The following is a 13825-nucleotide window of genomic DNA, read 5'->3' as shown; positions in this document are numbered from 1 at the left end:
ACTTCAGAAACCTTATAGGCTTTCTCATTAATTCCAAAGATTATCAACTTAATGTTTCACTGAAATTATATTACTGACCTTATTTAGAAAAAGCTACACAAATTACTACTGTTTATTGTTTGTTATTTGCCATGCACGGTTAGGTTTTACATATACTATTTTATTCTGCACAATAATCTCATAAAGTAGGAATTCTAACCCCATTTTACAGATGAAGAGTCTTGTCTGTCTACTCAGTTAATAAATGACAAGCAAAGATTCAAATCCAGTTTGACAACTTAGACTGTCAAACTCTAAACTCAAATTTTTACACTATACTACACTATTATTTAAATAAATAAAAATCAGATACAAGAAGCCCAGTAGACTCTGGCTTGCTATTCTTCAGTTCACCTTGCAGACAATCTAAAACTGCCTTTCATTATTCTTTACTAAATAATGTTCACTGGTGCCTACCCATTGCCTTAGAAGTGTACATCCATGAGCCAGCTTTTCTTCACCCCTCATGTCTCATTCAGTTTAAATGCTATTGCCTCAGAAAGAACTATCTTGACCTCATACTCTAAAGTAGGCCTCCATGTTGTTAATCTAAGTACCCTTCTTACTTTTTCTGACTCTTTTCATAATCTGTATGTTGACTGCTTAACATCCCATTAGAACAGGGACCATGTCTGGTTTGTTCATTAAGCCACCCAGCTTTGAACCCTGTATACCCAGAGACCAGCATTGTGCCTGTCAAACAGCGGTACTCTTTTGCAGAATGTATGAATGGAATGAAAGAAATTAAATGAGAGTCAAGGATTTCCATAATCTGGCCCTACTGTACCTTCTCAGTCACAGTTTGCGTCTTTAAGTCAATTCACTGCTCCCTATGGAGGTCTCCGGCTCCCGCTGAGACTACAAATCCTACCCAGACTTTAATATTCGGCTTAAAACCCATTTCCACTAAGAGCCCTATCCCAGACATAACCAACCTCCTCTCCACTTCTATTAGACTCCCATAGCACTTGCTCACCATGCTGCTATCCAGCTTTTACTATAAACTACTTTGGAGTGTTAATTTACTATTCATGCAGTTGGTCTTAGGTCTCATCTACACCTGCACTACACATCACAATAGTCACTGGGCACATGGAGCCACTATGTACAAATCAATTTAAATTACATAAAATTTAAAATTTGGTTCCTGTCCATATTAGGGACATTTCAATTGCTCAACAGCTACCATGGCTAGTGGCTACCATAGGGAACAGCACAGACATAGAAAATTTCCACCATTACATAAATTTCTGTTAGTGCCTTGAGTTCAAGAACTGTATTTTAAACTTCTATTTCACATAGTAAAGATGGTACCCACAACACCTCATAAACAGTGAGAGTTCAATATTTAATAGAAAAAACAGTAACTTGCTGAATAAGATAATTTTAACATGACTATTTACATTGTAAACTGTTGTCTTCTACATTAGCACACGGTCCATACAGTAAGTTAAAGACTATCCTTAGGTCAAGTTTACAGTTTTAGAGAATCCGATATGATTATCTAAGAGTCAACCATACAAACAGCATTTATATAGTATTATCCAGTTTATAAAGTGCTTCATATTCACCAATTATTTGGCCAATATATTTTTGGTGAGGAACACAGAGATTCAGGGAAGGTCTAATATTTATTGAGTGGCAACTAAGTACCACTGTGTGAGGTGATTTTCCTGTGTTCTCATCAGCCTCACAAGATCAAGAGGAAACTGAGGCTGAGAGAAGGTACCTATTCACATCATACAGTAACAAAACCCACATCTCACCACTGCATCCTCAACTCCTTCTGGCTAAATATTTCTACATAAACAAACTCAGTGTATTTAATGAAGTAGATGTTGGCTAATAAAATTACAACCGACCTTAAGTTTGGAGAAGGAAACTTTTATAATACTGAAAGTGTAATTAGATACAGTAAAGTTAGATACAAACGTCACAGATAAACAATGCTTTTTTTAAAAGAAGAAAAGAAAAGAAACACAGCCTCTTTATTTTGGGAGTAAATGGGCTACATTAAGGGAAGAAAGTGCAGGCAATTTTCAAAAGCCCAAATTATAAAGCACTTAAAAAGATGCATAGTAATATTATTGAAAATAGTTTTACTGTGGGGCATATGTACTCAAATATAGCTGATGAGTAGTATTAAACAATGAGGTAAGCTATTCAAATGTTTAAGATCCATATTACAAATCATTTCATTATTCCGAATATCCAACTTATCTCAAAGTTTTAAATCTCGAATGAGCCAAACCCTTATTACTAATAAATTATACATTGAGAATATATTAATGAAGTTTCACAGTAGAAAAAGGATTAGGGAGGGGCATTAAAGTTCTTTAAGAGTTTCCGTAAATGTGATCCACAAGAACTGGGACGTGTTCCAAACTGCACTGTGTTAAACTGCCAAGCCAATGAACATTCAATCTTGGTTTCTTCAAATATAATGATGCTCTTTTAGTCTACCTCAAAGAAGAGAACATAAGATGATTACGATATTTTTTATTAGACTTCTAATCTCTGCTGTAATTTCTTCTAGAAAAATAATACCAGTGATGAGAAAATACACTCTTCATCTGTCCAACTTTTTTTTTTTTTTTTTTTTTTTTTTTTTTTTTTTTTTTTAGGTTGTCTCTTACTTGCACTAAGGCTCCCATTCTCAAAAAGAAATCGAAAGACTGATATACAGCAAGGCATCAAAGCATTCTTTAGAAGGCTCAGCAACCACTATGGATACTGCCAGGAAATCATTCCACTCTCATTTTGAAAAGGGCAGCAGTCATAAGGGGGAGGGAAGTGGATGCTGTCAGAGGTGGCAGGTGTGTTTTGAGGCCAGCAGTGTTTTGTTTTTAATGTGGCACAGTTGCACGTCTCCAATTCTGTGCCACAAGGGAGCAAATATCCGAGGGCTTCTTAACTCTTTTACAATCATCTCCTTGGAGGAAAAGAACACTTTGGTAAGATACAAGTTTGGCAACTTTTTTAGGCAGAAAAGCTGAACCGGTTAGAATACTTAAAAAAAAAAAAAAATTGAGTTCCAGTCTAAAGAATAAAAGTAAAAATAAACTCCAAAAACAACTAAAGTGAAAATAATGCAGAACTGAATGCCATGTTTCTTTTCTTCGAAGAGGAAGAGGTATGGGAAAGGAGGTACACTGTTGCTTCTTCCCTACACCTTTGTATAATGGAGATCTAATGGTTTTCTTTTCACTTGTTACACAAAAGCAAAGTGTTACAAAAAGTAGACTCTTGTGGTATCTTCCAAGAGTACTTCAAGTAAAATGGAAGAGATACATGTGTCAGTTCTGCAGTGTCCCGTTAAAGAGGGCAGCAGTGCTGGGATAAAAATGAGTTAACATGCTCCTTGTAACTATGAATCCGCTTATGCTAAAAGTATCGAGGTTTCATTTGCATTATCCCAGACTCCACACTGCGCCCACTGAAGCTTCTCTTGAGAATGCTCTGTTCACCTTCAAAACACAATGTTTTATCGGAGTCACTTTACAATTTTGTGGTAAGTAAGGCGAAAGTCAAAAGCAGCCTCAAACCACCTTTAGTTAGTAAACTGAGGGGTTTAGGGCTCATTAAGACTAAGACGATCGGTTACCCCCTCTTGCCAATGACCGGGATGAATCTCAAGAGTTGTGTTTACAAAGCATGCACAGACCCACATTGTTGTGTGCGTCCGTGTACCTTAAACAGAGAAAGGATGTGGACCTACGGGGGAAGTCTTTGGAGTTTCGTGAACTCCTATGAAAAGGTGGGAAGGGAGAGAGAAAGTCGTTCCGTTTCGATTTTTCGAGGTCACTTCTAGGGACTCGTCCGCGAGCGCGTCCCGGTAGCGGAAAGCCCGGCCAGCGGCGCCCGACACGGCTCTGCCTCCTCCCTAGAAGGGCGCGTGGGCCAGGACCCGTGGTCAGCCCGCCGCCCGAGGTCGGGTGGACGTTTGGCCCCGCCCCCGCCCGCTCCCGACGACCCTCGGAGGTGGCGGAGGCGCGCGACTCACATGTGCGGGTTCCTCCTGAAGGCGTTAGTGATGTCCTTCACCACCCGCTGCACCAGCACCGCCACTTCCTCGCTGGTCTCGGCCATGTTGGCGGCGGCCGCGACTGTTCGGGCGCGCCTCCGCGTGAGCCGGGCCGCCAGCAGGAGTTTCGCGGAGATCGCGCGCGCGCGCGCGCGCCCGCGTGTGCGCCGGCTAGGCCGCGCCCCCGTCGCCGCCGCCGCCGCCGAGCACTTCCGGGTCAGCCTGTCGGCGGCCTGTGCGTGGCGTTAGGTAGGGCTGGTGGCCTCCCCGTGGGTGGAGGGGTTCGCCTCCGCGCGAGTAACGGACTTTCTAAGCGTCAGAGAAGATGCTGCACGTGTGTTTGCAAAGTTCTCTCAGGCCGCCGATTTTCTTATTTTAATTTTTAGGCCACTCGGGACCGAGGAGAAAGGGAACCTCAAGACACACTCCCCGAGAGTCAGACACCTGCCTGAACACCCCTAGCCAGGTCCCCGGGCACTCCTCAAGGAATGTTCAACTGAGGGTGCAGGGCCTCTTAACAGTCAGTCTAGTCCCGGGCGTTTTTCAGAGCTTGTCCGCTTTATTTTCCCTGCCAGAGAGATGAAGAGGTCCAGAGGCGTTGCGGCGGAGCGAGTCCCTATTTCACCGTGTTGGTGACCTCCTTTCTAACTGTGCCAATTTTGGTCTCTGAACCTGAAAGCAGCCCTTTTTAAAAACATTAATGAAAATTCTTAAATTTATTAAAGGAAGACAAAGGAAAGTGAAGGAAAAGTTATTTGCCATCTGGATGTAGGAAGTAGAAATGAAATCGTTTTTAAATTTTTCGATTTCATTTTCTACTACATTTGGTAGCCTTTGCGTCAATTTTGGAATTTAAAAAAAGTATCAAGACTCTGACAGGGTTTGCTCATAACAGCAAAAATAAATTTTTGTAGGAAAAACGAGCTTTCTAGTTTATTTAGGATTTTGAAATGCCATAACTAAAATTTTTGTGTATCAGGTTTTCTTTTGCTCCTCTGTGGTAGAAAAATCTGGCTGCCTTTAGTTCAGTTTTATTCTTCCACCCGTGAAATCTGCATCTTTGGCCAGGTGCGGTGGCTCAGGCCTGTAATCCCAGCACTTTGGGAGGCCATGGCGGGCAGATCACAAGGTCAGGAGATCGAGACCATCCTGGTTAACACGGTGAAACCCCGTCTCTACTAAAAATACAAAAAAAAAAAAAAAAATTAGCCAGGCGTGGTGGCGGGCGCCTGTAGTCCCAGCTACTGGGGAGGCTGAGGAAAGAGAATGGCATGAACCCGGGAGGCGGAGCTCGCAGTGAGCCGAGATCGCGCCACTGCACTCTAGTCTGGGGGACAGAGCGAGACTCCGTCTTAAAAAAAAAAAACAAAAAAACAAAAAAACCAAGAAAAAAAAAGAAATCTGTATCTTAAAAAACTTAAAAAAAAAAAGAACAAGTTCATGAAGTTCATGGTGTGTTTAATGTGAACATATGCAGAGCATTTGTGGTCGTTTTTATGATTGTAAAACTAAAAACTATCCATTGCATGTAAAGTGAATAAGAAATATAAACGAAAAATATTTACTATACTCGGTGGACAGTATTTCCTGTGGGTATGTTTATAAAGGCTGGACTTGGCCTTCTAGTTGCAAAAGAAGTGAGGTAGGATTGGGCGTGGTGGTTCACACCTGTAATCCCAGCACTTTGGGAGGCAGAGGCGGGAGGATCACAAGATCAGGAGATGGAGACCATCCTGGCCAAGATGTTGAAATCCCGTCTCTGCTAAAAATACAAAATTAGCTGGGCGTGGTGGCACGTGTTTGTAATCCCAGCTACTTGGTAGGCTGAGGCCGGAGAAGCGCTTGAACCCGGAAGGAGGAGGTTGCAGTAAGTGGTGAGCCCGCCACTGCACTCCAGCCTGGTGACAGAGCAAGACTCCATCTTAAAAAAAAAAAAAAGGAGATAGAAGTTTCACAAAATTGTAGCCGGTGAGGTGGGACAGATTTAAGAATTAGTAAAGTTGGCCGGGCACGGTGTCTCGTGCCTGTAATCCTAGCACTTTGGGAGGCCAAGGCGGGTGGATCACCTGTCAGGAGTTCGAGACCAGCCTGGCCAGCACAGTGAAACCCCGTCTCTACTAAAAATACAAAATTAGCCGGGCGTGGTGGTGCATGCCTGTAGCTCCAGCTACTTGGGAGGCTGAGGCAGGAGAATCACTTGAACCCCGGGAGATGGAGGTTGCAACAAGCCAAGATTGCGCCCTGCACTCCAGCCTGGGCAACAAAAGAGAAATTCCATCTCAAAAAAAAAAAAAAGAAAAGAAAAAGAAAAAGAAAAGAGTTAATAAAACCAAACAAACTTTAACCAATAACAAGTTCTGGAGTGAAGCAGTGAAAAGAGTGGAATGTGTGTGTTTAGATTCCAAGGCAAAAGACAACTTTAAATATCCTGTTTAAGAATGTAAGACCAGTTCTTAAATTAAAATTCTTTTTTTTTTTTTTTTTATTATACTTTAAGTTCTAGGGTACAGGTGCATAACGTGCAGGTTTGTTACATATGTATACTTATGCCATGTTGGTGTGCTGCACCCATCAACTCGTCAGCACCCATCAATTCATCATTTATATCATGTATAACTCCCCAATGCAATCCCTCCCTCCTCCCCCCTCCCCATGATAGGCCCCAGTGTGTGATGTTCCCCTTCCCGAGTCCAAGTGGTCTCATTGTTCACTTCCCACCTATGAGTGAGAACATGCGGTGTTTGGTTTTCTCTTCTTGTGATAGTTTGCTAAGAATGATGGTTTCCAGCTGCATCCATGTCCCTACAAAGGACGCAAACTCATCCTTTTTTATGGCTGCATAGTATTCCATGGTGTATATGTGCCACATTTTCTTAATCCAGTCTGTCACAGATGGACATTTGGGTTGATTCCAAGTCTTTGCTATTGTGAATAGTGCCGCAATAAACATACGTGTGCATGTGTCTTTGTAGTAGAATAATTTATAATCCTTTGGGTATATACCCAGTAGTGGGATGGCTGGGTCATATGGTACATCTAGTTCTAGATCCTTGAGGAATTGCCATACTGTTTTCCATAATGGTTGAACTAGTTTACAATCCCACCAACGGTGTAAAAGTGTTCCTATTTCTCCACATCCTCTCCAACACCTGTTGTTTCCTGACTTCTTAATGATTGCCGTTCTAACTGGTGTGAGATGGTATCTCATTGAGGTTTTGATTTGCATTTCTCTGATGGCGAGTGATGATGAGCATTTTTTCATGTGTCTGTTGGCTGTATGAATGTCTTCTTTTGAGAAATGTCTGTTCATATCCTTTGCCCACTTTTTGATGGGGTTGTTTGTTTTTTTCTTGTAATATCGTGAAAATGGCCATACTGCCCAAGGTTATTTATAGATTCAATGCCATCCCCATCAAGCTACCAATGAGTTTCTTCACAGAATTGGAAAAAACTGCTTTAAAGTTCATATGGAACCAAAAAAGAGCCTGCATTGCCAAGACAATCCTAAGTCAAAAGGACAAAGCTGGAGGCGTCACGCTACCTGACTTCAAACTATACTACAAGGCTACAGTAACCAAAACAGCATGGTACTCATACCAAAACAGAGATATAGACCAATGGAACAGAACAGAGTCCTCAGAAATAATACCACACATCTACAGCCATCTGATCTTTGACAAACCTGAGAGAAACACGAAATGGGGAGAGGATTCCCTATTTAATAAATGGTGCTGGGAAAATTGGCTAGCCATAAGTAGAAAGCTGAAACTGGATCCTTTCCTTACCCCTTATACGAAGATTAATTCAAGATGGATTAGAGACTTAAATGTTAGACCTAATACCATAAAAACCCTAGAAGAAAATCTAGGTAGTACCATTCAGGACATAGGCATGGGCAAGGACTTCATGTCTAAAACACCAAAAGCAACCACAGCAAAAGCCAAAATTGACAAATGGGATCTAATTAAACTAAAGAGCTTTTGCACAGCAAAAGAAACTACCATCAGAGTGAACAGGCAACCTACAGAATGGGAGAAAATTTTTGCAACCTACTCATCTGACAAAGGGCTAATATCCAGAATCTACAAAAATTCTTAAACTTAGTAAGTTTTCTTAATCAGGATCTTGCATCCTAATGGCAGTGGGAAATAAATCCCAATTTCTGGAGGCAGAGATCAACGCAGCACACTCAGAAATAATGATTTTCCCCCAAAGGCTTTATTTAACAGGGAAAAAATCAAACTTTGTCCCCAAATTTTGATGTAAAATAGGTATTTCAGAAACAGAATTCCTGTGTATGATTCTGTGTATGCCCTCTCCACATGCAAACTCTTTATAGTATTTTTTTTTTTTTTAAGAACTGGAGCATAATTAGAACTCTGAGCCAACTCTCTAATTTTACAGATAAGAAAACTGAAGTCCAAAGAAGATTTGAAATTCATGAATCCTCAATAATGATATATATGTATACAAGAATAGGGTATAATAAATTTAGCGTGATTTTGTCGAAGAACTACAAGATTTATGTTCATTTATTGATAATAAAATACAGTAAATAAATGCCCAATGAGAGGGGATTGACTAAATTATAAATTTATATGGTAAGATGCTATTTAGATAATTGAAAATCACATTATAAATAGAAGAATATATACCAAAGTGTTAGAGGTATTTTCATAGGACAATTTGAGTATGTAATGTAAAGAGCAAAGTAACACTTGTAATTTAAGAATTTTTTTTTTTTTTTTTTTTTTTTTTTTTTTTTTTTTTGAGATGGAGTTTCACTCTGTTATGCAGGCTGCAGTGCAGTGGTGCAGGTTCAAGCAATTCCCCTGTGCCAGCCTCCTGAGTAGCTGGGATTATAGACACACGCCACCACACCTGGCTAATTGTTCTTAGTAGAGACTGGGTTTCACCATGTTGGCCAGGCTGGTCTCGAATTCCTGACTTCAACTCCTGACCACCCACCTTGGCCTCCCAAAGTGCTGGGATTACAGGCTTGAGCTACTGCACCTGGCCTAAGAAAAGTTTTTTAAAGTATATATTAATAAGGAGCTGATATATTTGTTAATTAGCCAACTATCTCATGTGCATACTAATTTTCTTACAGTTATATTGATTTTTTTAAGTGATCGTATCTATTATTATTTACATGGTTGTGAATATATTTTGGCAGTCTTCCTACCCACTCCCAAAAACCACACGTTTCTTATTTTAGAAGACTAATTGATAATAGAGGAAAATGTGGATATGTAATGACCAAAACAAGTACCAAATACAAATGCAATACAATATAATCCTAATTTCACATATACAGTATAATTTGTACATAATATAGATATAATTGTACATATATGTAAAATAGATGGGGGGCTACAAACTAAAATGTTAACAATGATTATCTCCGTATGATAGAATTGAGATAATTAAGACCAATAAATATATATTCTTTATACTTTTCTGGATGTCCCAAACTTTTACAATGAAAAACCTAATGTATGTCTTGAGGGCCCTGGAGGGAATGAGGACAGTGAAGTAGTTTTAATGACTTTTGTGAAGAAATTAAGATGCCTTGTCATCCGTTTCCATCTTTGCTTTGTATTATTCTGCTTACATTACTGACATGTTGTTTATCACTCCATTTATTTTTATTTGAATCCCATTTTCTGATAACATCTTACAAAATAGAATTCAAATAGTACTAAATATGTTCTACCGTATGCTAGCTATTATTACAGAAAGAACAGTCTTATTTCCTCCATTACAAAAATTAAGTAGCCAAGTGCAGAGGCACACTTCTGTAGTCCTAGCTACTCTGGAGGCTGAGAGGATTGCTTGAATCCAGGGGTGTGAAGATCAGCCAGAGCAACAAAGCGAGACCTCATCTCAAAAAAAGTAATGCCCAATTTTGAATGGCTTATTATATTGTCATTGTGGTTACCTATATCTTAAATTTTGCCAGACCTCAGCCCTATCCACTATCTTAAAATCTAAAATTTAAGAACTTACTAGCAAAGAAATAGGAGAAGGGTAACAAAATATTAACCAAGAAGCCACAGTATTGATGTATTTTATGGATTCTTAAGAAAAATCAACAGAAATGATGATCATCTTTAAAATTTTTATTAGGCCAGGCATGGTGGCTCACGCCTGTAATCCCAGCACTTTGGGAGGCCAAGGTGGGCAGATCACGAGGTCAGAAGATCGAGACCATCCTGGCCAACACAGTGAAACCCTGCTGTACTAAAAATACAAAAAATTAGCCGAGCGTGGTGGCAGAAGCCTGTAGTCCCAGCTACTTGGGAGACTGAGGCAGGAGAATGGCGTGAACCTGGGAGGCGGAGCTTGCAGTGAGCCAAGATCGCACCACTGCACTCCAGCCTGGGCGACAGAGTGAGACTCCGTCTCAAAAAAAAACAAAACAAAACAAAACAAAAAAATTCTTAAAGATTATTTCAAGAAAAGTAATAGAATTTAATAAATATACTTTAAAAGATATGTACATTAAATTTAGGACATTTGTATACTCTTTACTTTGGTGTGTTGGTTTATTTCCCCAAGTATGACTTACTACATATTCAAGAACTATTGAAAAATATACAAAACCACTCATGCGTGGTAGTGCATCTATTGTTATAATTAGTTGATATTTCTAGCTCTTTATTATTCCAGTTGTTGGGATAAAAATGAGAAAATACATGTGATAGCATCTTTAAACTGAGAAGCACTGTTCAAGTTATTATTCATTTCTATGAATAAAGAAAGTGTCATTACTAGTAAATCCATATTAAAACATAATAGTAAACTAAGGCTAAGCTAGATAATTTCAATATGAAACTTGTTTAACACTTTTAAAGAGAATTTTTATACTGCAATTATAATTAATCTAGTTAAAGCATGAACTTTTTCTATGCTGACAAAGTACATAATATTATCAAGATGATAATAATGAAGATGACTTTAAATGACCAGTTTATGCTGATGTTAGAACCCATGAAGATATAGGGATGAGGGTATTAGTTACATAAATGGTTTTTGTTGCTAAGTGATGTTTTATTTTATTTGATAGTTCCAAAATATCATCCTTTTCCTTTGCCCTGTTCTTCCTTCCTACCACAGAGGCCCAGGAGACTCATTGTGTAATCTTTAGAAAAGAACAGGAGAAAATGTCTAGAGAGAAAGCGCCATTCCAGGATCTGCATATAGAAACAGCTAAGGAGATGGGTATCGCTCAATGATGCGATTAGTTTGTCATGTAAGGTACTGAAGATGTCAGACTGTCATAAGAATTTCCTTAGTAATAATGCCTTTTAATGGATGACTAAATTTTTAAAGTATACAAATATAAGTACATCCTTAAGGTTTTTTTCTGTATATTTTTCAATGTAACTGTGACAGAGGTGAAAGCCATAGACAGGTTCCAACATAACTGGAAATTTAGAAAGGGAGTAGGAACTTCATTTTGGCCACAGTAGAGGTTCAGTCTGAAGCCTCTTCAGTAACTATCTAAAAGTAAGACAAGGCTATACCTCCTTTCATCTCCCTTCTAAAGTTAATTTTTCCATTCAGGAATTTTCTAATATACCTTACATTTCAGTTTCTTTCTGTTTCTATGTTTTAAGCTACATCAGAGACACATCAAAATTATTAACACCAGGTCAAAATTACTCATAGCAAATGATGAGCTTTTTTTGTTATTTGACTTATGCTCTTAACTTGCAGTATAATATTTATAGAGACTGATAGTCTGAATTTTAAGAAGGAATGTCAAAGAATAAGACTCCAAACGATGTCTTCTGACTTTAAGCACTTTAATTTCTATGATAAGTCCTCTGAGTCATCCGTGTGCAAAAAGGGCAGTACAAAAGATAATCTCTTGGGCTTATAGGAGGAACAGGCTAAACACTATCCCTGAGAAGACAAGAAGCCAAACAATTTGATTTATTCCATAAATTTTAATGAGTGATACTGTGCGTTAGACATTGTGCTAGCTACTGGGTATTCAATGGTGAGAGAAACAGACATGGTTCATGCCTTCTGTGGGACTTACAGTCTGATAGAAGAGATAGACAATATTCAAGTAAACAGACAAATATATAATGAAAAATTGTAATAAATGGCACAAAAGGAGAAAGCAGGGTACCGTGATAGATGATAAAAGTGTCAGGGTAAGGACATAGCTTTGGAGGCTGTGGTCAGAGAAGCCTTCTCTGGGTGGTGATGTTTAAGCTGAAACCTGAAAGATGAGAAGAAACCAGCCCTGTGAAAAGCAGGGAAAGAACTCACCAGTGGTGAAACATTAGAGTGAAGGCCTAAGAACAGAAGAGCTAACTTAGCATGTCTGAGGAATTGAAAGAAGGCCAAATTAGTAACTTCTACAAACCTTACAATGTTTGTAAAGTGATTTCAGATTCAGGATGGTGGTTACCCAAATGACAACAATGAACACGACTGCCTAGTTACAATTTTTTCCACTCTGTGTTCTTTATTGTACTACACGAACAGTTTTTTTGGGCTGAATGTTAAAAATATTTGCAGAATAAAAACTTAAGTGTTATGAAGTATATCAGTTAAGGTCCTGTCAGGAAAACAAGTCACACTCTGTATTCTAAGTAAAAGGGGTTTAATATAAGTCATTCGAGGCTTACATACCTGTTGGAAGGGTGAGGTAGAAAGTCAGGGGAACTGTTGTCAAATATCTCAGTCTTCAGCAATAAAACAGGTGGCTACACCTTGTCCAGAAGCTACTGCAAGTCTCAAGAACCTCTAGGAAGCTCCTACCAGCTCTTTTCATAGCATCTACTCAAGTGTTTCTCAAGAAACTCACCCAGAAGTGTGTCAAACCTCATATTGATTCTCTGTACATGCTTCTCCTTGAAACTGTCTCTGAAGAATAATGGTCTCTTCTTTCTGCTTTCCAAATCTTGTGTTCTTACTAGCAAACTCTGCTACACTATGAAGGAGAAATTATAAAGAGGTAATGATAATGCCTGGGTGACAATCCCAAGTTGCCAACAGACAATTCAGTACAGTTCACTTATTTTGCTTTGGTGAATGAAAAAAAACTGTGAGATTCATTGGGGTAAAGGTAGGAGAAGCCACTTGCCCTTGGTCCCTGGATACATGTATTCTGGTTATGGAAAATATGACATAAGGCACTGGATGGTGCTTCAGATTGCATATCGATCTTGTAAGACAGCCCCACAACCCACATTGTGCTGTCCAATCTAGCACTGTATTGGAGACTTCAATAGGTAATTCTACTGCCTAATTAAGTAAACTGCTTTAGAATGGTGGGGTATGTTATGGTCAGTGAATCCCATGGGTATGAACCCTATTCCTATGCTCCTTTTGTTTTAAAATGAGTTCATTGGTCAAAAATTAAGTATGCTAGTTATGTACTGTTGTGTAACAAACAAACCTCAAGCTTAGTGACTTAAAACATTATTATTTCTGGCAGTTCTGTGGATTGACTGGGACCAACTGGGCAGTTGTTAGTGTTATGCGGTTATAGAAAGATAATGGCTGGGGCTGAATTCATCAAAAGCCTTGACTGGCCTAGATGTCTGATTGTTTCTTTACTCACATGTCTGGTGCTGTGGTGCTTCTTGTTCTCTCTTTTCAACTGGCATCTCATGCTCCAGGGCTTTTCAGAGCATAGTGAGCTCAGGAAATGATACACAGCAGCTAGCTTCCAAAAGGCAGGAAATGAGAGCTTAGGTTGGTTAAGGGCATAGCATCAGTTTAGCAATATTAAAATAG

General features: G+C 39.2%; 1 protein-coding gene across 7 annotated transcripts in view; it reads right to left on the bottom strand.

Moving 5' to 3' along the window:
* PTAR1 (protein prenyltransferase alpha subunit repeat containing 1) overlaps nucleotides 1-4230 on the bottom strand; it is a 50289-nt gene extending 46059 nt beyond the window's left edge. For 5 of the 7 annotated variants that reach the window (XM_010362950.2, XM_010362951.2, XM_030919543.1 and 2 more), the window contains exon 1: nucleotides 4043-4230. In XM_010362950.2, coding sequence (XP_010361252.1) covers nucleotides 4043-4128 — 86 coding nt within the window. In that variant the 5' untranslated portion in view covers nucleotides 4129-4230. The remainder of the gene's footprint in view (nucleotides 1-4042) is intronic. The other 2 variants (XM_030919544.1, XM_030919545.1) reach the window with 1 other exon arrangement.
* Between the last annotated feature and the right edge of the window lie 9595 nt (nucleotides 4231-13825).

This window comes from Rhinopithecus roxellana, chromosome 16 (genome assembly GCF_007565055.1).
Source record: "Rhinopithecus roxellana isolate Shanxi Qingling chromosome 16, ASM756505v1, whole genome shotgun sequence".
Lineage (NCBI taxonomy): Eukaryota > Metazoa > Chordata > Mammalia > Primates > Cercopithecidae > Rhinopithecus > Rhinopithecus roxellana.
The sequence above is the reverse complement of the archived record's forward strand: the minus strand, read 5'-3'. Positions and strand labels throughout refer to the sequence as shown.